At 36.7% G+C, this 23,737-nt stretch overlaps 2 protein-coding genes across 2 annotated transcripts in view; both read left to right on the top strand.

Annotated features, from left to right (window-relative positions):
- The first annotated feature begins 1,935 nt into the window (after positions 1–1,935).
- LOC110451333 overlaps positions 1,936–23,737 on the top strand; it is an 83,281-nt gene continuing 61,479 nt past the window's right edge. Inside the window, exons 1-2 of the mRNA XM_021499275.1 lie at positions 1,936–2,006; positions 2,772–3,125. Coding sequence (XP_021354950.1) covers positions 2,888–3,125 — 238 coding nt within the window. The 5' untranslated portion in view covers positions 1,936–2,006; positions 2,772–2,887. The remainder of the gene's footprint in view (positions 2,007–2,771; positions 3,126–23,737) is intronic.
- LOC110451343 (glycine-rich RNA-binding, abscisic acid-inducible protein-like) lies at positions 17,584–19,001 on the top strand. Its single transcript, XM_021499303.1, has one exon. It carries the CDS (start codon positions 17,684–17,686, stop codon positions 18,113–18,115), a length of 432 nt encoding a protein of 143 aa, XP_021354978.1. The 5' UTR covers positions 17,584–17,683; the 3' UTR covers positions 18,116–19,001.

The raw sequence follows: 23,737 nt of genomic DNA, 5'->3' as shown, positions 1-23,737 counted from the left end.
ATCTATGATGTCAAGCTAACCAAACTTTAAACAACTAGACCCTGGTAATATAGATAATTATGTACAGGTAGCTTTGTCCTGTTGTGATCTATGATGTCAAGCTAACCAAACTTTAAACAACTGGACCCTGGTAATATAGATAATGATGTACAGGTAGCTTTGTCCTGTTGTGATCTATGATGTCAAGCTAACCAAACTTTAAACAACTAGACCCTGGTAATATCCTATAAATATGAAATATGATGATGCAGGTTTTGTTTAAGCAGGTTCACTATTTATTGATAGGATTCAACGTTTGTGACTTTTCTACCTTTGTTAGTTTTACAGTATCTGTTCTAAGTGTACAAAAGAGTACGGAACATCCGATGAAAGGCAGGCAAACCCAAACACAAATAATTCAAATGCAAAAATGAAAAATACAATGTTATAATATAGCATTGAATTACAAGTAAAAAGTATTTCCAGCAAATTTACATCTGTGGCATTAATAAATTGCAAGGTAAAATAACTGCATCAACAGATTTCATTTCATGACAACAGCAAAATGGATAAATGTTTGATGATCCTGTTGTGTAAACCCTTCTGGTTGTATTCCATCCTCAGTCCCTTTGTGTGTGTTTATACTGTGGATAGAAAACTGAACTGATTTGTATTCCAACTTCAAAAGATGAAAATGTTGGTGTTTGTAATGTCACAGTGGTGTAATAAATCCGTAAACCATTCAGTCTTAATGCCAAAAAAACGGTGTGGGTGTGACTGTGGGGGGATATATGACACGGCGATCACCCTAGTTCTTATTGAATTCTACGAGTTCTAGGACAGATTATCATTGAACTGTTCATTTCATAGCCTTGTTTCGTGTACCTATCAATAAGTGTAATTTGATTATGAACGAATTGGTGGTATCATTAATGGCTTCTTAATAGGTTTTTGTATGACTTTATTTATAAAGTCACAGCATTTCACTAGCGTTCATTGGGTTGTTTGGCCGACAGATATTGAAAAATGCCCGTTTTAATCAAATCAAAATTATTGTGATATGACGTGTATTTAAAAGTTTTGATATTGACTTAAAACAGCCTGAGTTACTTCTAAGAGGCCGGGGTAGTGTGTCAGTTACAGCGACAGCTGTGGTTACTTGAAATAAAGACGAGAACTTTCAGGTGATAGATACTTAAGACTGTGTTCTCATCAGTAACTGTGTTCTCATCATAATTGTTATATGTACCAATTAACATATATACATATTAATATAAACATGAATTGTATCTCTGTAATAAGCTGGGACTTGCAAGACCCAACCCCTACATAAAGTACATGTATTATTAATTTGATTGATGCAAATTCCATTTTGAAATTGAGTTTGTAATGATGTAATATTTTAAACATCGGAAACACTATTGCTTTATTGATTTAGAGAATCTGGGCTTTTCTATTGGACAAAGCTTTGGACAGGTTGCCGGTGGGTCAGAATTTAGCTCCCTTGTCAGAGCTTGTGACAGCGTCAGTTTAACCCGGAACAGTATTGGAGGACACCAGCTACTGAGGCCCTGATGTCGTACTTTGTACAATGTCACTTCACATTGACAGTGAGAGTGATATAGACATCTGATCACTAGTATTGATAAAGTCTATTGGATACATAGCTTTGATGCTGTCGGCCGGCCGTTTGTGTTCACCATGTCAACTCATTGTGGGATAGTTATAAAGTTCAAAACCAGCTGTTTGTATTGGGTGGTGACCACAGGAAATCTTTGATCAGTCCTCATCATTTGATGTACATGTCATTTACTGTGACCACTGGCTTTGTGTGTGTAATATTGTGTAAGTAATAGATTCTGTGATTATATCTTTAGAAACTTTTTCCAGTATCTTATATCAGACAGACTGCTTTTAACACTGTACATTACAGTATAATTGCTTCAGAAGAATTAAGACTGTTTATTTTCTAATTGACTGAATTCTTTATGCCTGATATTTGGAACAAATGGACATAAAACAAAGCAGTAAGTATATAACTCCATATTCTGTTGGCCATTTCCTGCAGTTGTATTACATTTGCTTGTGGTTTATTACTGAGTCACTCTGATAGTTGTCACCAGTTGGAGACATTTAGCTGTTAGCAGTAGGACACATCTAATGGGATTTTACTGAGAGCTGACAGCAGTGGAAGACAGATCATGATGTCTTACTGACAGTTGTCTCCCTTTATAGTCATTTAGTTTTGTACATTTTCGTAAGAGTTTCTTTATATTAAGCTTCCCTCAATATCTTTAATGAGGTCGTAGTGGTACTTTATTTAGATGAACATAAAACAGTTTGTTCATTTTAAATTGTAATTACCCAAGGTTAGGTGAAAATATTAAAACGATTATATCAGTTTCTGATATGACAATTAACTTTTAAGCAACACAATAAGAATGTAATTAGAGGCGTGTAACAATGATTAGATAGTGTGTTACAAAAACTTGGTACTTTGTGTGACCAGTTTACCATTGAGGTGATCAACGGAAACATGTTTCCGAATTCACTGCTGTCTCTCAATGCCACTTAGGTAAAACTTTTACAGATAACATTTCCGGGAGTTTGATGTTTGTATTTCTTCAGTGCTAGAAATTTAGAAAAAAGAATGGTTTTATTCTGAAATAGATGAATTTATTTTTATGTTAATTGCGTGGTATTCCTATGAACCAGGGTGTTGAGCAAGTGTTACTATGTTTTGTGGTCGTTGATGACTATGTATTGATTAAAGATATATATGACTTTACCAGATTGTCCGTCAACGTAACTGTCAACTTGGATTTGGTTATGGGATGCATGTTGTTGAGACCAGTGGAACACTAGGACACAGAAGGCGGGAGTAGTCTCACACAGCCTCTGAACCGCCATGCTACAAGTGGCTGTGCTGTCTGGGGCCCTGCTTATCTGGCTCCTGTGGCTGCCTGTTAATGGCAGATTATGTGATTTTAATTCTGATGATTGTCAGTGGAAAATACAAACAAATGATCCTCACCATACAGGAATGACATCTAGATTGAAGGAATTTGTTATAAGTACTAGACAGGAAGTGGGAAAGTTTGGTGTCAACAGATCTATTCTGGATATTAACCCATTAATCCCAAAAGGTAAAGTATGTCAGCTTTTATTTTATCCCCAATATTACAGAGCATTACAACTTTTTCATTCAAACTAAAGGTGGGCTCCTCTTACTGTATTTACTCGAATAAATCCAGGTAAGTGATAAGAACTGAAACTTTGCAGTACTTTGTCTTGTAAACCATAATGGTTACTTGATCTAGGGTGTCCCATTGTATCTTGACTACTGCTTGAATTAATTGGCCTTGAAAAGTTAAGGATCCCTGTACCACTTCTAAGAACTATAACTTCACGATGTGGAAACTGGGTTTTTCTGGCATGGCTTAAGCTTTAATAAATCATTTCTGAAAAGAAAATCATACCTTTTGGGACTTTTCTGAATAAATAATAAAGATGAAATAAACAAAATGTAGTAAGCAGCAGTGTTGTTGGTGTGAAAATCAAGCCCTTGACTTCAGATTGCTATATTATATCATTTTAACCAATTAAGCTACCTAGTTATCATAACTTTTTGGCTCAGCTGTGCTACAGTCATATCCAAAACCAAATTAAGAGGGGGGTATTTAATGCAGCACAGCACAGTGGTACATGGATCCTTAAATAATGTCATTTTCTCAATATTCATATCAAGATTAATTTAAGGTTGAAAACATTTTGAAATCATTCTCGGAAATGCTGCAGAAAAATATTTTACAGCATCATAAATATATGACTGCATGGTAGCACAGTGGATATAAGCTCAATTACCTGCAAACGGTTCAAGTTCAGGGAGTGAATTCAGATGGGAGAGATGTTGTGGAAAACAAGAGGCCCAGAGGGCCTGTTTCGCTCACATGAATATGTTTAAAATAATTGGTAGGTGCTGTAAGTACATATGAAATTTTCAGAAAGATCCATCCAGTACTTGAGATATAGCGAAAAAACAAACTTCAAACAGAGCCCCACCCCTATGCCCCTAAGGGGATCATACCCACCATTTATACAAAATTGAGTCCAAGGATGCTCCAGACTAAATAAGGATAAAATCCCATTATCCCGATGGTCGAAGAAGGATTTTAAAGGTTTTACCTTTATTTCTCCTACTGGGCCTCGCCCTTCTGCCCCCTGGGAGACCACACCCACTCCTTATACAAAATTGAGTCCCCTTGGCCCAAGGATGCTCCAGACTAAATTAGGATAAAATCCCTTAATCCCTATCGTAGAAGAAGGAGTTTAAAGGTTTTACCACTATTCCCCTATTGGGCCCCACCCTTTTGCCCCCAGGGGGGGCCACACTCACTGTTTATACAAAATTGAGTCCCTTTTGCCCAAGGATGCTCCAGACTGAATAAGGATAAAGTCCCTTAATCCTGATAGTCGAAGAAGGATTTTAAAGGTTTTACCTCTATTCCCCTATTTGGCCCCACCCTTCTGCCCCCAAGGGGGCCCACACTCACTGTTTATACAAAATTGAGTCCCTTTTGCCCAAGATCCTCCATACGAAATTGGGAAGAAATCCTTTCATCCCTATGGTAGAAGAAATATTTTAAAGGTTTACCTCTATTATCTCTATTGGGCCCCGCCCTTCTGCCCCTTGGAGACCACACCCACTGCTTATACAAAATTGAGTCCCCTTGGCCCAAGAATGCTCCAGACTAAATTAGGATAAAATCCCTTAATCCATATGGTAGAAGAAGGATTAAAAAGGTTTTACTTCTATTCTACTACCCATAGTTTACAAAATTGGTTCCCCTTTACCCAAGGATGCATCACTCCAAATATAGACCAAATCCTTTCATTTCTACAGAAGAAATAGGATTTTAAAGAACAATTTGCTATGTTTCCCCTATTGGGCCACGCCCCTCAGGCCCCTGGGGGGCCAGATCCAAGGTTTATACAAATTTTGTTCCCCTTCACACAGGGATGCTTCAGACTAAATATGGAACAAATCCTTTCATTCCTACAGAAGAAGAAGGATTTTACAGAAATTGCATTATTTCTCCTACTGGGCCCTGCCCCTCAGGCCCCTGGGCCAGACCCACGGTTTATACAAAATTGGTTCACCTTTACCCAAGGATCCTTCCGACCAAATATGGAACAAATACTTTCATTTCTACAGAAGAAGAAGGATTTTACAGAAATTGCTTTATTTCCCCTATTGGGCCCCGCCCCTTAGGTTCCTGGGGCAGCCAGATCCACGGTTTATACAAAATTGGTTCCCTTCACCCAAGGATGCTTCAGACCAAATATGAAACAAATCCTTTCATTCCCACAGAAGAAGGATTTTAAAGAATATGCTATATTTCTCCTATTGGGCCCTGCCCCTCAGGCCCCAGGGGGGCCAGACCCACGGTTTATACAAATTGGTTCCCCTTTCCACAAGGATGCTTCAGAACAAATATGAAACAAATCCTTTCATTTCTAATGAAGAAGAAGGATTTTACAGAAATTGCTTTATTTCCCCTATTGGGCCCCGCCCCTTAGGTCCCTGGAGCAAATCCTTTCAGACCCTGCAGGTAGGGCGTAAGAATTGTACCTGCTGCCCCCAATTGCATGATCGTAAGAGGCAACTAAATTTGGGACCTTATCTCTTCTCTCCTTTCTAAATAACTTACTTCTTCCTAATGTCTCCCTTGACAATGCCACACTTTTGGCCATTTTTTGAGCGTTCGCCCCTGTGAGGAAGGCTTTGGGTTCTGTCCCCTGGCCGAGACATACCAAAGTCTTTAAAAATGGTAGTTTATACTCCTGCTTAACGCTCAGCAAATTAGGAGTGGGACGACTGGTTCGCCCGTTGTCAGTATAATGTGACCGGGTGGGGCGTCCTGCTGGGTGTCTTCGGCAGTATGTTTCAGTGAGGTAGCACTATAAAGTCGGCATCAGTTCCGCGCTATCACAAGGAGACAAACACGAACATATCGCAGCCTCCCAAAATACACACACATACACTACACGCATGCATCTTGCACACAGGGGAGGCCGTCCTTAAATGACCTTAGCTGTTAATAGGACGTTAAACAAAATCAAACAGACAAACAAACAGCAAATCCTTTCATTTCTACAAAAGAAGAAGGATTTTAAAGAATTTGCTATATTTCCCCTTATATTGGGTGGGCCCCGTCCCTCAGGCCCCAGGGGGCCCAGACTACATTAGGATAAAATCCTGTAATCCCTACAGAAGAAGAAGGATTTTAAAGGTTTTATTTCTATTTCCCCTATAGGGCCCTGCCCCTCTGCCCCAAGGGGGGCCACACCCACCGGTTATACAAAATTGAGTCCTGTTGGCCTAAGGATGCTCCAGACCAAAATTACCGTAAGGAAAAGTTGCTGGACGGAACCTGGACACTGCAGTATGGCATAAGCTCACCATGGTCCTTCGGACCAGGAGAGCTAAAAAAAAAACCAGATTTTTTTTCCCTCTAAATATCCCATTTGCTATCGTTAATGAGCAAGCAACTCCTAATCATGAAATTGCTAAACAAATTGAAACCATTCTTTGTTAGAGACACACCGAAAGCACTGGGACTCTCTGGGTTTAAACTGTAAACTCGGGTATGTACTGTAAACCCTTAAATATGTGTTTAACAAGAAGGCCAGAGGGCCTGTATTGCTCACCTGGAAAGGTTAGTAAAATTGAGTTTGGAATAGCTAGATGTTGCTGGTAGTGTACATGTATTACATTTTTTGCCATAGCCGTCTCCGGATGAACACTGCGGGAATTGTCTTCCTTAAACGCTGACTGCACCTCATGCATTTTACTGCTGACTTTGGCATTTTGCTTATACTGCTCCTCGTTCCCCTTTCTCTTAAAAGTATAAGCGGATATTTCCGACATTTTTGAAATTTGAACGTCTGCTATTTGCCTCTGAGATTCACCAATCTTCTCATTAAAAGCCTCCAACTTAGTAGACATTAACTCCTCTAGTTGCATCAACAAATTACTCTGCAAACTTGCCGACTCCATGATATCTCCAAGCTGTACTACGCCGTCGAGGTGCGAAGCTAGAATGAACATACACGTACCCGTAAGCTACCCTTAGCATGTGCCTCAATCTAATTGGTCAAAACCTCTGCGCGAGACAGGCAACTGCCCTCATATACTCCGTGTATACAGGACAAATATTTCCCGCTATTCTCCGAAACGCGGGAAAGTAATATTCTTTTGGTTTAAATCCCTTCACTTGTATAGCAGGAGGGAAAAAAATCTATTTCCCCATGTGGTCCGGCCCCTCCACCCCCAGAGGGGCCACACCCTCCGTTTATACAAAACTGAGAACCCTTTGGCCAATGATGCTCCAGACCAAATTTGGTCAAAATCCCTTCATCGGTACAAAAGGAGAAGGATCTTAGATGTTTACCTCTGTTTTCCCTAATGGGCCCCACCCATCTGGGTCTAGAAGGGGACCCACACACTTCAGTTTATATAAAATTGATTCTTTTGTCCCTAAGCATGCTTCGACTGCATTTGGTTTAAATCCCTTCACTTGTATAGTAGGAGAGAAAAAAATCCTCTATTTCCCCTATTGGGCCCGGCCCCTTCGCCCCCATAGAGGCCACAACCTCCGTTTATACAACCTTGAGTCTCCTTTGTCCAAAGATGCTCTAGGATAAATTTGGTCAAAATCCTTCTATTGGTTGAGAAGAAGAAGTTTTTTTTAAAGATTTACCTATTTTCCCTATATTTGACCTTGGTCCTTTGGACCCGGTGAGCTAAAAAAGGGATAAAGTTAATTTTATGTCAACCAGAAACAAATAATTATTAAACTTGACTGAAATTTTAAAACAGTTTTGACCAGCACAATATACAATGGAACCACATTCAATATTACCCAATCTGTAAATTAAAAAGTCTCATTGTTAAATTTCTGATGGAAGATTGTTTCCTTTTTTTGTTTCCAGTAAGGGTCAAGGTCTCAGCAGAAAAGCATAATCCCTTAAATAAGACACATTGTCTTTTAATTAACCGACTTAATTTACAGATAGTGTTTAGAACTCTTATTGTGGTGATATATAATATTAGTTTTAAGGTCCAGTTAACCATGGTTTAGTGTTCTTCCCAGGCTGTACGTAGGCATCACCATTTTACCGTTACACATACATTTGACCGTTACAGTACACATAAAGTTTTCACAAATCATGATAACTTCTTCTCCCCTTTCCTATTAGACACCAAATATTCATGACTAATTAATGAAAGCTATTAAAATCAAATTGGAATATTGATTAAACCTGCATAATATATTATAATATAGCAATAAATGCTTTAATGGTTATATGATCAACATAAAAGAGAAAAAAAGTTTACACTTATTGAAAACGGCAAGGTATATATATGCTTGTCTGAAGATTGATAAGTTTGTTAAATTATTAAATTGTGTTGATTTTCACCTTGTGCATAGTCAACTGCTAGTTATGAGTCCTCTGGGACTCGAACCCAGCATCCAAAATCAATACAAAACTCTGTTCATGCAAAACGAATGAATATCAACAGAACATACAACGAAGTACAAGTTCATGAAACTATATATGTAGCATATAGTAGTGTCATGTATAGCATATATATATATATATATATATATACCATTGACACATTAACTAGGTTGTGCCAAAATAGCAGAATTGATATTGATGTTCTCAAGTTTCTTTTAGCTACTATTACTGGTAAGTGTATCTGTATTTTACAAAAAGCAATAAAAAAGATTTTGTTATGATAGACAAACTTCTGACTTGAATGCTTTAGTTTATCTTAACATTTCAAATTATTTTCATTTATTTATTTTCACATTGGGGGCTTCATATACTTTTCAATATATAACCAATGATATAAATGAATCATGAATTATTTATCTATTTTGAAAAATCGTTTAGGCATTATTCTGATAACATTTGAGATTATTCGAGTGTTTTTTTTAAATTTAACCAGAAGAAAATATCACAATGTGTGGGTATTTCCTTGTAACCATATGTAGATACCGGATAGGTCTCGAAACAATCTCTGCTCTCCGCTCTAACACCAGACCAGCATTACAAAAGTGTGATAGCAATAAAGGAGTCAACATGTTAGGCCAAACAAAACATATGTGGTGTTCCCAGTAACCCTATACATGTACTTACCTTAATTGTTTGTGACTATATAGTACCCTACATTTTTTAAGGCACTTTTCAAAGAAGTACTGTTAAAGAAAGATCACTCTCCTATTCAATTTTTTGTCTGGCCTTATGATAAATAAACAAATCAATATTTACTATACCTGGTCTATGACGAATTATCAAGCAATCAAAAATGTCAACATATATGAATTGTAAATAAAAGGCTATACATAGAATATTACTGTACAAATGGATTTGACAAGTACATTCAGAGATTTAATGGTGTTATGTGCATGTATATGTATGCTCATTGCATAGGAATTATACTTCTAAACTTATATATTTAAATGGCAAATTCAATTTTAAAGTTTATATATCCATGTATCTTTCAGATGTGTATGCTTCTTTTGAGCCCACCATCAGAAATCACCCTGCGTCCGTGGTCCGTCCTTAAACAATTCTTTTTATCGGTATTTCTCGAGAAGTACCAGAGGGATCTTTCTCAAAATTTATATGTAGGCTACCCTTGGTCCTCAGCTGTGCAGGGCAACTTTTGAGACTGATCAGATAAACAACATGGCCGACAGGCAGCCATCTTGGAATTTGATATTGAAAGTTTGTTATCGCTATTTTTCAAGAAGTGCTAGAGGGATCTTTCTCAAATTTTATATGTAAGTTCCCCTTAGTCCAAACCTGTGCAGGGCAACTTTTGAGACTGATCTGATAAACAACATGGCCGACAGGCAGCCATCTTGGATTTTGATAGTGAAAGTTTGTTATCGCTATTTCTCAACAAGTACCAAAGGGATCTTTCTCAAATTTTATATGTAGATTTCCCATGGTCCTAAGCTATGCAGGGCATCTTTTGAGACTGATCGGATAAACAACATGGCCGACAGGCAGCCATCTAGAATTTTAATAGTGTAGGTTTGTTACCGCTATTTCTCCGGAAGAACTAGAGGGATCTTTCTTAAATTTTATATGTAGGTTCCCCTTGGTCCTAGCTGTGCAGTGCAATTTTAAGAGTCTGAACGGATAAACAACATGGCCGACAGGCAGCCATCTTGAATTTTGATAGTGTAGGTTTGTTCCCGCTATTTCGCGGCAAGTACCAGAGGGATCTTTCTCAAATTTTATATGTAGGTTCCCCTTGATCTCTCATTGTGCATGTTATATTTTGAGATTGATCATAAAAACAAAATGGATTAAAAGAAAAACTAAACAGACCTTTCTCGTATTGCAATGATCGATTCTATTTCTTTCACATTAAGTACTGTACTTGTAAGTATGTGAAATGACAAACTCACTTTGAAGGTTGGCTTTCATACACATCAGTATTAAGTTTAGATCAAAAGTTACCTCAAGGTGCATTTACTTTACACCCTTAGGCTGCTACATTGATTTCTATGTAAAGGGACACCACTGCTGAATTATTTATTGAAATATATATTAATTAACTTAATTTTTCAAATATGAATAACTTGAAAAATATTTGTTATATGTGAATAAAGGTTGTAGGAAAATTGTTCGTTGATATTGTCTCTAGTTTATATTTACCTTTTCGATTCTAAAGTTGCTTCAGTATTTACCTGTACAGGTGGTAATAAAGGTAAGAAAAGGTGAAACTTTAAATTAATCGGATTTAAGCACCAGAAAGATCATTCTAAAATTATTTTTGTCATCAAATGTGATTGGAAAATGATAATTGTATTTATGTTCACATAAAGTAATTTATAACTTCTGTTTTCAGATCTCAACCTGTTTATTTATGTGCATGCATGTATTCAATGTTTTGGTTGGAAGTAGATACGTAATCTAATTATAATTTGGTTATCTCCCTTGATACTTTCAGTAGTGTGTCACGTGACTATGTTGGAATACGAAGTCACGTGACGTCAATCGCCATTTTCTGAACCATTCACTTGATTTTGCCCTGCAAGTTTTCATTGTTTTATATGCCCATCTCCACCCCTTACTTCCTCCAATTTTAATTACAATCCAAAAAATGGTTTTTAGCATTTTGCTATATGCTAGGCCAATTATTTTATAACTAGTCCACCCTATTTTGCTTATAACATTATATTTTAACTACAATCCAAAACATGGTTTTTGGCATTTTGCTAAATGCTATTAGACTTTGGCATTTGAATAAATGCCCTATTACAACATGTCTTGTGTCATTTGTGTCATTTTTGGGCAAAAAACAAGCAGAGTTCTCCAGTGTGCTTTACTTTCAAGTAGAACACATAAACACGATGTTATAACAGAGATTATAAACTTCACTTATGACATAAGACGCTGTACATTTACAAGGAGATTCTAAGGTAAAAAGGTCAGGTATTTCGCATCAAGAATTGCATGCGATTTGCTACAGGTTTCAGGTCGTCATTCAATATATTTACTGTCACATTCGGCATATAGATATATATCTTAGCTACGGTCTTGTTTATGATTAAATCATCGATAATAGTTTGAAGTAATCAATCGGCTCAAAACGTATCAATGTCAATGTTCAATTCGGCCTCACCTGCAGACGACTAGACTGGCCACCGTCTCTAGAATATTAAATAATTAAGAAAAAACTAACTCTAATAATTTTGATCACTTGGATGTCTGATCCTAAGTTCTAAACTAGGGGGAGATAAAGCTAGTAGTAAAATGCAGTCCAGTTATACATATACATGATGTAGGGGGAAAGTTCACTGATTGATGATGATCACAATTCACCTTATTTACAAGGTTTTGAAGTAATATGGATAACCAGAGATTTTATTTTGTTTAGGTTTTTCCCACTGCACTGTTCAAAATATAGGTCTTAACAAAGTAGATTTCCATATTCCCAGAAATGTTTACATCCTTATATCACAGGAAGATTCATATCTGGATCACTAGTCTAAAGCATACTGACAGTTACTGTACACTTTTCTGATACCAGGTAAATTAAAAGAAAACAAACATTGTAAAAATATATTAAACCAATTACTATTGTATTGATAGTATTTTTCTCACAGGACAAATGGACGCTTTTTGGGAGGACGTCTCTCAGCTTTTGCATTATTCCACTGGAACACAGTGGGGACTGTTCCCTCCTTCAGCTTTCTTAGTCCTGTTAGAGTCCTTTTGAAATTATCCAAGGTGAAATGTTACTAAAATATAGCATACTTATTTCATTTATTCATCAGATCCAGATGTTTTTATAGCACAATAGAATTAAAAACTTGTTTCTGTATATGTTTTTCATTGTAGTTAAATGTGTTGTATAGTCCATGTGTGCATGTGTACATAACATTTGTAACAAGCCCATGTGATATAAGTTCAACTAGTCAGTATTGTTAAACTTTTGACATGGCACAACATAACCTTTCTTCACCCCTACCCATTCGATCAGAGATAAATTTGCTCGTATTTACCACAGGGGTTCGTTACAAATGTCTAATACATATTCCTACCACAATAGGTGGGTGTTACGATTCAACTCCCAAGGCTTCACTTAATCATTACAACTGTTGTATAACATATTGTTTATACCACACGTGGTATAAACTCTGAACGCGTTTTGATTGGCTGACATGGTGACAGAAATGATGATACACAGAAAGTACTTCGTCATTGTTTTTGTGATAATAGATTTCTTATGTTGGTTTCTATAAATTTATTGCTTTGAAGACAATAAATTTGTTACATACTTGTGTGGCACCCCGTTAGATTTGTTAATTTATTTTAATTCCTTATATTCCTAAAGATTCATATTGAGTCCAATTAGTATTACTTTGTATAATGTTGTGTCGTTGATTTTAATCCGTAATCCACGCTCCGCATCTGCAGTCACCTAGTCTCGTTTGTTACTTTCGTTTTGAATGGAATGTATGTGAGTGTGACGTAATTGTGAACGTGATTGTATACCCGTTTGACCAGTGACAAACTGACCTCTGACACCTGTCGTATTGCATGATATTTCCTGCGTTAATGTTTTATTTGCTTCTCTGTCCTTTCTTTTCTATTCACTTCCTATCTGCTCCTGGTAGAGGCAACATCGCCATATAGAGATACTTACAGAATATACATACCTTGCAGATTATACTAGTGGATCCCCGGTACCACATACAGGTTATTGGTCAAATAAAATATATAAGCTATTTCTAAACTTAATATTTATACTGAAAAATATTAATGCTCTATAATTTATATTTATTAGAAATGCTATAACTTGCCGTAAATTGCTCATATATAATTATGGGTGTGGTTATTGACTAAGTGAACACTTTCCTTATTTAACACTGATTTTATACTTCGGTGTAGTTTACTGGTATTATAAGTATTATGTGAACCATATTCATATATAGTTTTCTAGACTACTTCTTTAAATAATTGTTTTATAAACCTTACATCTTTTAAAAAGTATCGTACGTTAAAACGTGAATTGTCCATATGTAAATGTATTGTTAGGCGAGTTTGTTTCTGTATATTGTCTCACATGTGTTTTAATATTGTTACAGGGAAATAAATACCCACTGAATCAAAGGCATATGGACGTCTCGTCATTTATTGCAAAAGAACCCAAACACCACACTTGTTATGTTTTGTAATAAATCATAATATTTTCACATATTCCGGAAATTGTCATTTTTGCATATTAATTAGCGGCATTTTACTACAGGTCATATCTGATATCGTAAACACATATGCATACATGAACATTGTCAATTTCCTCAGAAAATATTTTTTATTGTGGTAGAAACAGGTCACACAAACTCGTGGTTGTTGTATATGGTATTTCTTTCACTGTCGTTAGTTATTTTTCAAAAGTTACAAAAAACACGAGCTTCAACCACTCGTTGTGTAACCTCAATATATATGCTATACTGATATGGGTCACAGCACACATGTAACGAACTCCAAATAATTTTTAGCTGGTTTTAAGTATCAACAATATACAGCTTATAGATTTCTCTGTCTTGCAGCATTCGAACTGACCTTATATCAGTATAGCATATGCGTACAAGACACGATTAGTAACGAAACCGTGAACTGACGGGTTACTTTTGGTACAGGTATCTTATGCGCTAGCAAAAACTTGCATGGCGGCCAATTAGGAGTCCGTTGATACGATTACGATTTCTTTATTTAAACGATATATCCACACTGAAAAAGTATACGAACATCGAGTACGAAATCAGGTACATCTATTCTTTTGGGAAAATCTTCAATGTTTGGCATTTACATCGTAATAAATCAGCGATCTTTCAATTTGTTGGAGGGTCGCAGATGGGTGTGTCAGTTTACATTTACTTTTATACTGCAAAGGGCCGTCGAACAGCATCAACTTACAGGGAGACTTGTTTGGCGTGGCTTCCACATGAGTTCGTTAAAAACTGGTTAAAAAGTTAAAACTATTTACAGGATCCACATTCACTCTGCAAGATGACTGGAGCGAGGTCTTGAATGCCTCAGTTCTCCCAAGTAACTGGTGGATCGGGGTATTTATCGGACAAGTCAATCAACTTGAATTGATTATTTTTCCTTTCTCCGATACATCATCTTTAAACCTGTTTCTGGTATACTTAACTTTGACTTTTTCCCACCGATACAGAAAAAAATTCAAAGCATTCTTTGCCATCATGAAAATTAACGTCAAAATTATGTAATTTCTTGTCTCAGATTGTGTCATTAATAACGTCATCAAGTTTTTTTGAGTAAAATTTAAATTTTCATTGGGGCCTGTCTAGGGGTATTATTGGACAAGCAATGTTGGAAAGTCATTTTTGTACTGGTTATAACTTGGAAAACCACATAAGTGCATCTCACAATAGCTGATACATAACAAATAAAATAAAAAAGTAAATATAAATGTGTATTTTCTGTAGATTAATCAGGGATGGACACTAACTTTTTTGCTTGGTAATCCACAGGACTAGTTGAAAAGATTATTTACTAGTCCTTTGTCAATGTAAAGTTCTATAAGATTTCCTGATCAGGAAACAATGCGATCTACAGCATGAAACATCAAAAGAGAAGACTTAATATAACTACTGCCATAAAAATATGGTTAAGTTATAGGATTTTTTTTGACAATTATCATGCAATATATATTATTTAAAGCATTTTTCTAAATTTTAGAAAGTAATATTGTTATTTTATAATCATATTTTTCACAAGTCCAAAGGTCCAGTTAGGTGATTCACTGGTCCTTGCTGAAATCAACTAGTCAAGGACTAGTGGACTAGCTATATAGTGTGACCAAGACTCGACCCTTGTTAATTAAATACATTTTTAGTGGAACTTATGTGCATTGGTATAAATCAGGAAATAAAATAGTTTAGTATTTGAAGGGGGCATGGCTATATTCAATCTTGAACTTGCTGCTCAGACATGGAGTAATTACAAGCACCTTAACACAGGAAAGTTTCTTGTCATCATTAATTCTGGACTCATCAATTTTGCGGCAAACAAGTGACAAACATATCACTACATACTCTGGGTTTCTTGACATATTTGAACGATATGATTCGGGCATGGCAGATAGGGGGTTTATATTCGAGAAGAGTTGGGCAGAACTGTTTATTCCTCCAGGGTGTAGGAGAGCTTCTCAAATGTCAAGAGCTGAAGTGAATCTAACAAAGACCATTTCAAATCAGAGAATTTACATTGAACATGCAATCAGATGAATAAAATCCTTCAGGATCCTCAAAATTGAGGTACCTCTTACTCTTGTGCACCACTTGGATGATATTGTAAAAGTGGTTGCTGGAATTTGTAACATGCATCCATCTCTTCCGAAGTATAAGTAAATAGTAATTTTATCAGCAGCACCAGAACCTGTTCCTCAATATATCCCACTATTGCTTTTTCATGATCATCCAAACTTTCAATGTTTACAAATTAATGTTGTGTTTATATCAGTCGCTAGTTCACCTGCCCTAGCACTGTGTTGTCAAATATAATCCAGTTTTGATATGTGTGAGCCAAACTTTTACTCTTAAGATCCACAAAGCTTCAACTCTTCTTTAACAAAAGTACCAGGTATTTTTAGGGCTGTAATAATATATTGATATGTGTATCTCTGTATCACAATATTTTGTTTAGCGAACATGTATCCAGTGATACATATGTTTATTTATATTTAATAATTTGTAATTAAAAGTGCAAAGTTTGGAACATGAAATTAGTGACATTCTCAGGGTCTATATGCACACTGACACTGCTAGGATCAAATTACAGTGTACTGCAAATATTCCTAAGGATCCCCAATAATTAAATATAGTGTGAAACACTTATCAGACATACAACTGTGCGTGGGTGGTGTCTGGTCAATCGTGTCAATAGTTTGGTTGATCTGATAATAGTAGAAATATGACCAGCACGGAGACCTGGCTCTCCGGATGATTGATCAGGCAAATGGGAAAACTGAACAGGTCTTTATTAATATTCCAGCCCAAAAAAAGGGAAAAATTACAATTATCTTAATACCTACTGTATACATCTCTCCCAATACTCTATCTGAACCTTATTGAGTTATTGGTAATACTTGGACATGAATTGTGTAAATATGGTTAACATATAAAGCACATTCTATCAAGAGTTCTAATTGAATATCAATTAAGCAAGAATATAATAATATATATATTATATATGCATGCAATATAATGTGGCAGTCAAACTAACTGTACATTTTCGACTTGCATACAAAATCTAACCTCATATATTTATTTTTAGGCCTAAACAAGGCTTTTATATTTTATTCAAGTTCTGCTAGGCCGATCTCACTGAAAATCGGTCTAGGAATGATCAGCTCATGGTCCTGACAAAGTTAAGTTAACATTATACTTAACTATTTTTTACTCAAATTACTACATATTTCAACAACAAAAATAAATACTGTAGGACTCAGGTGACCGTTAAGGCCCATGGGCCTCTTGTTTAAGATACCATGCAATGGCACTTCGGAACACTCGAGTTTCTTTCGGAAAAAATTATAACTCGGGACTATTCCAGCCATTTTAGTATTAATGTGAGCTTCCTAACACCAATTTTTTAAAATTTATGCGTAAATATAATAATTAATATTTTAATATATCAACTAAACTTATTGATGATATTTTATATTGGTGTTAGTTATACTTCCTGTTGAAAAATACGAAAATTTCCGGGCGCAAAGCTAGTTTTACACAGCTCCCGTTTATCGGACTCCACATTCATTGGATTATCTAACAAGTCCGTACACCTAGCATTAAATAAATATCTTTTTGCTAAAAATGATATTAGTTGTTAAATTGTGTTTATATAATTGTAAATAATAAGTTTTTTCCAACTATGTAAGACAATTCCTGATATGTTTTTTGACTTAGTCCGACGCTCATGTTTATAATTCTTTTCGTTAGTATTCCGATTCGTATTTTGTAACAACGTCAGCACAGCGGAAGTTACGTTCGTTCTTTTTCTCTGCCGGGCCACGAGGAGCACAAAGGATCTCAACATTTCTCTCACAATTTTTCAATTTTCGTCATAAGCACAGCATAAGATGGCTGAACAAGAAGGTTGTAGAGTGTATGCTGGTAACTTGGACTTTAATACTGAGCAAGGAACTCTGGCTGATGCATTTGCAGAGTACGGAAATGTTGTAGATTGTAAACTCATTACAGATCGGGAGACTGGCAGGTCCCGTGGGTTTGGTTTCATCACGTTCGACACCCAAGAAGCTGCTAATAGAGCTGTAAGCGATGGTCAAAAAGACATTGATGGCAGGGATGTTAAGGTTTCAATTGCCCAGGCCAGAAATGATTCGCGCGGCGGCGGGCGTGGACGAGGAGGCTACCGTGGGAATAGCGATGGAGGGTATCAGCAGCGAAGCTATGGCGGCGATAGAGGGTACGGTCAACAGTCCTACGGCGGAGGCGGTGGATATGGAGGAGGAGATGGCCACGGCCGTCAGGGTGGTGGTGGTGGCTGGTAAAGTCCATCAGCATATCTCGATAAAAAAAACACCTTCAGAATTGTTCCATTCTTTGAAAATGGGGAAGCCAATCGGGCGGTGATAAGCGCGGGATATCTGATAAATAACACATTATTACCAATCCGCGGCAACTGATGAAGAACATGTTTTTGATTTAATGACATGGGCTATTTCCTTTTGCCAAAAGTTGTGTACTGATGTGGGACCATTCATCAACCTTTAACACTTGTGATTACGCAATTACTTTCGGTTATGATCACGAGGAGGGGCCAAGGCACGCAACTTTATCAATTACCTCGTTTACCAAAACGAACATTAAAATTTTTCAGACGAACAGTTTTTTCAGCCTTTCAAAAAACGATACAAGACATTGGGATAAATTGTGATTCAACTGATATAATTCATCAACTGTTCAATTACCGTATTTGTCAAAAATACTGGTTGAACTAGACGCTGTACAAATTATGTGACATTTTGATAGACAACATAGAAAAGTGAAAAATATTCTTGGATATGTTGATAGAACTTCGGTGTATCACATAAAGAGCTTTGGTGTGATAAATTTGAGACAATGAAGTTCACTTGATCAAGCTGCATCCTTTTTCAAAAGTAAATGACAAGTTGTAGGATATTTCAGTCGAGCAATTATCAAACTTTAATTCTGAACTGTAATTGAGGTGTTTAGAGCTCAAATTGTGCATAATGTTACTTCTCATCTCAAAGCATTGATGTTTCATCATTCATTTCATTGCCAGGTTGCCATGCATCAATACAGTTGTAAAATTGCATTTGTTAAAACGAGTTGAACAATGGCATTGTATGTCTTCTTGTTTTTGTAAAACCTGTCTTGAAAGCAGTGATTTATAATTAAATGTAGGAAACAGTTGCATAGCTTTTGTTATTTATTTCTTCTTACATGTTTATAAGCACACCTGGTTTAAAGGACCATGGTGAGCTTAATGATAATAATATCTTTATTTAAGGAGGGTTACATATTTAGTACAAGACTTATCTTCCATATGGCCCTCTCGTACAAACATGTTAACTGACATTAAAAGTTTATTATGCTAACTACAAAATCATGGACAACAAATAAACATTATGTAAGATTTCTGAATGCTACTATTGTTTATGAATAGTTGGTAATCAGACTAACCTACTGACTAGATAAACGATGCATGCATTATTGTCTAGATCTGAACGAACGTATCATAAATAATATCAAATTATTATACAGATAAAAACGGTAAACAAATTATTTGACACATAAACTCATTGCTCATTTGTACACACAGCATTCTTTCCCTGAGGAATAGAGTTTTAATATAATTGAGCATATGTATATGTAAAAAATATTACATCAAAGTACAAGGTAACAAGTCAAAGCGTTCACAGAAACTTTGTAAATTTTGACATTACTCATTATATAGAGAGAGCTTATGCCATTCTGCAGTGTCCGTTGTCTGTCCGTCCACTTTTCCTTTGAATCACTACTAGTCCTGAACAACTTTATGGATTTTTTCTAAAATGCGTCTGAAGCATCCTCAAAGGAGGTGAAATTTTGTATAAAAAGAGGTTGTTGTCCCTCTGGATGCAGAGTGGCGGGTCAAATAGGGATGTTAGTGGTTTAAATCCTCAAAATCCTTCTGTACAAAAAGGGAAATTATCCAAAATTAGCCCAGAGACTCCTTTGGCAAACGGGGACTACATTTTGTAGGGCTGGAACAGGAAACCGGTACCCTAAAACCGCCCAAAATGTTGACCACGAAAACACTAGTGATCAGTATACTTGCTTTCCTATTGAGTGCGAGTAAACAATAAACTTTGAATATAAACATAATATTGACTGATGTAACTCGTCGGGTGGAATATTGACTGGTGTAACTCGTCGGGGGAAATATTAACTGATGTAACTCGTCGGGTGAAATATTGACTGATGTAACTCCTCATTCACCTGCAGCTTTCGTCGGTGTTCCGACCGGAATTGATCTGCAGAAATATGTGCGCATAGCATTGACAACACAGAGTGAAGTGAGACTACGAAAATGTCCCTGTAATATGTAACCAATTCATAACGATTTTGAGAATTTGTAACGTTTTACAACTATTCACAAGACAAATATTGAGTTATCTTTGTTTATGCATTTATTGAATGAAGTAATCATATTTTTATCAAAATTAAGAGCCGCTAGTGGTTGTATTTTCATTGCACAAGAAAACACGGTTACCCGGTTTGGATAAGCACGCATGATTATCTGGGAGGCATTTTTTTTTAATTGCAGCCCTAAAAGTTTGTGTAAATGGAGGTTTTTGTCTCAACAGCAAAGAGGGAGAACGGAATTTGAGGTTTAAATCTTTAAAATCCTTTTCATTCTGTACCATTGATTAGAGGAATTTTATCTAAATTCGACCTAAAGCATCCTTGATCAAAGAGAACTGAATTTTGTATAAACGGAGGTTGTTGTCCGTTTGGTTGCAGAGAGGCTGATCAAATGGGGAAAAAATGATGTTTAAATCTTTAAAATCGTTCTCCTTCTGTACTATTGGAGGATTTTATCAAAATATTGACTTGAGCATCCTTGGGCAAATTAAGGGGACTAAATTTTGTAAAAACAGGGTGTGGCCCCACTGGATGCAGAGTGGCGGGAGCCCAATATGGAAAATTTGAGGTTTAAATCTATGAAATCCTTCTTCTGTACCACTGAAGGATTTTATGTAATAAGAATAATTTTCCATGGTTGCTTGATTATCTAGGTGAGCAATACAGGCCCTCTAGGCCTCTTGTTTACTTGCAGTTCCACCACATTCGTACTGTATATATACAAGACTTGCAAAATTCTTTTCCAGTTAAACTTACAAAATTTATCCATACCAAGATTTACTAGTCGGTAGAACACGGTAACATGCTCCTGATGCAATATTGACACGTGTGTTTGAGTACAGTAATGTCAGCTTTTGTTATATGTAGACAGTTTTATAAATTGCCAAAACTAGTCTCAAACCAAAAGCAACTTTTTTTCCTTTTAATATTATGAAGCCCACATAGTCCATTTAATGTATATGAAAATTTTAGTGCTGGATTTTGAAATAAAAAATGATAATTATAATATAACGGGGGTTATTTATTGTACAAAACTATCGTTGTACAATGCTTCCTGTCATAGGTGGTATACGTACAGCACTTGCATAACACTTATATTAAAATGTTCTGCACCATTTTTAGCTCACCGGGTCTGAAGGACCAATGTAAGCTTATGCAATACCTTGGTGTCCGTCATCCGTCCGTCCACTGTTTGGAATTTCAACTAAATTTGATTGTAAGCATCCCTAGGTGGTGGGGATTCAAAATTGTACAAATGGTTGTGCTGATTCCCCAGGGGGCTGAGGGGCGGGGCCAAAAGGGGTCAATTTGACAATTTGGCTATATTGCTATAAACGACTTCTTCTGTAGAACTATGCCATGGATATCTATCATATTTGGAGAAGAATGCACATTTGCTTCCAGGATTGCCCTAGGGTCTGGCCCCATCCTTGGAGACATAGTCCCTGGATCATAACTTTGAAAAGGTTGAGATCCCCATCCCAAAACTATATATACAAAATGCTGGGCATAAAGAGACCAATGTAGTCATGATATTAGAATAGATCCTGGGGTCTGTCCAAACCCCTAGGAACCTAATTTCTTAGTCACAGCTTGGAAACAGTTGAGATCCCCACCCTATAACCATATAGACAACTGCTGAGTATAAGGAGAAGAATGCACAGATGTTTCCAGGATGGCCCTAGGGTCTGGCCCACCCTTGGAGACTTAACCCCTGGGTCATAACTTCGAAATGGTTAAGATCCCCATCCCAAAACTATATATATACAAATGCTGGTCAAAAAGTTATGATTGTAGTCATGATATTAGAATTGATCCTGGGGTCTGGCCATAACTGTAGGGACCTAGTTTCTGAGTCACAACTGAGATCCCTACCCCATAACCATCCATTAAATTGCTGGGCTTGAAAAATCTAATACAGGTATGCTAGAAGGTTTGGCCTTTGGGTCTTGCATATTCCCTTGGATCTCATTTAGAGAATATTTTGCCATGATTGCTTAGATATCCAGGTGAGCGATACAGGCCCTCTTGTTTGGATAAGCGGATGTTAATACTCCTTGGAGAAACATCAGCAAAGCAGGAGACTAGCACATTCAGCTTCTTTGCATTATATATGAAAGGATTGAGAAATCTGTGCTGACAATTTAAACAATTCAGAGACTGGTGAATTCTGAATATGTGTAAAGTCAACTTGAACCCAGATTTGTAAAGAGTTGTTGATATCTCATAATTATTTAGCCCTTAAATTTTAACTAAAATGTCTTGAAAAGCCCTTAAAACAAGGTAATCAAAACATCCAACAAAAAAAGACTTGTAATGCGATCTAGACTCTTTTTGAAGGTCACAGATGTGAGATGAACAACAGGTGAGTGATACAGGCCATTGCACCTTTGTATTGCATGTATCGGGGTTTTTATATAGCCTTTAACCATTTCACCCCTATGTAACTTTAGTAGACTCAACAATGCATTGATCTGGATGTGTCCATTATGGTCTACAGGAGTGAAAGGGTTAAATTGCACAGTTTCCATTTGCTAGCAATCTAGATTTTGATAAATGAAAGAATAGGGTGAGCAATACAGTCTCCATCAGCCTCTTTTTTGCTCACCTGGTCCGTAGGATCATGGTGAGCATATGCCATACTGCAGCATCCGTCGTCCGCCCATCAACTTTTCCTTTAAAACGCTACTAGTCCTGAACGGCTAAGTAGATTTTGACTAAATTTGATCTGGATCCTCCTTAGGCCAAGGAGACTCAATTTTGTATAAATGATGGGTGTAGTCCCAAGGGGACTCAATTTTGAATGAATGGTGGGTTCGGCTCCCCTGGCTGCAGAGGGGCAGGGCAAAATATGGGAAATAGAGGTAAAACCTTTCAATCCTTCTACTACCGTAAGGATTAAAGGATTTTATCCGAAATTAGTCTGGAGCATCCTTGATCTTGGTCTTGGTGTGCCCCCCACCCCCACCTTGGGGGCATAGGGGCGGGGCCTAATAGCTGAAACAGCAAATTCTTCAAAATCCTTTTCCTTCTGACAGGATTTTGTCCAAATTTGGTATGAAGTATCCATGGGTGAAGGGGAACCAATAATAATAATGTAACACATGTACATGTAAACTATCAGCAACATCTAGCTATTCCAACTTAAATTTTTCTAACATTTCCAGGTGAGCGATACAGGCCCTCTGGACCTCTTGTTTTTGTGAAGCATTTTGGGATGTTAAAGTATCTGTAATCACCGGTCAAACTATATTTCCATTCAGCCACAATAGTTTTTGTTTTAATGTTATAGCTAAACTAGGACATTTTTATTGTGGTGAACTTAAACAGTTGTTAGTTGCGTTTTAGATTTTATTAGGTCACCTGAGACAAAGTCTCAAGTGACCTATTGCGATCGCCTTTTGTCCGTCGTCGTGCGTCCGTAAACAATTTACATTTTCGACTTCTTCTCCAAAACCCCTGAACCAATTTCAATGAAATTTTGCAGGGACCTTCCATGGACAAAGGTCAACAAAAATAGT

This window comes from Mizuhopecten yessoensis, unplaced genomic scaffold, assembly GCF_002113885.1.
Source record: "Mizuhopecten yessoensis strain PY_sf001 unplaced genomic scaffold, ASM211388v2 scaffold641, whole genome shotgun sequence".
Taxonomy (NCBI): Eukaryota; Metazoa; Mollusca; class Bivalvia; order Pectinida; family Pectinidae; genus Mizuhopecten; species Mizuhopecten yessoensis.
This window is presented reverse-complemented; position numbering and strand designations above follow the sequence as displayed.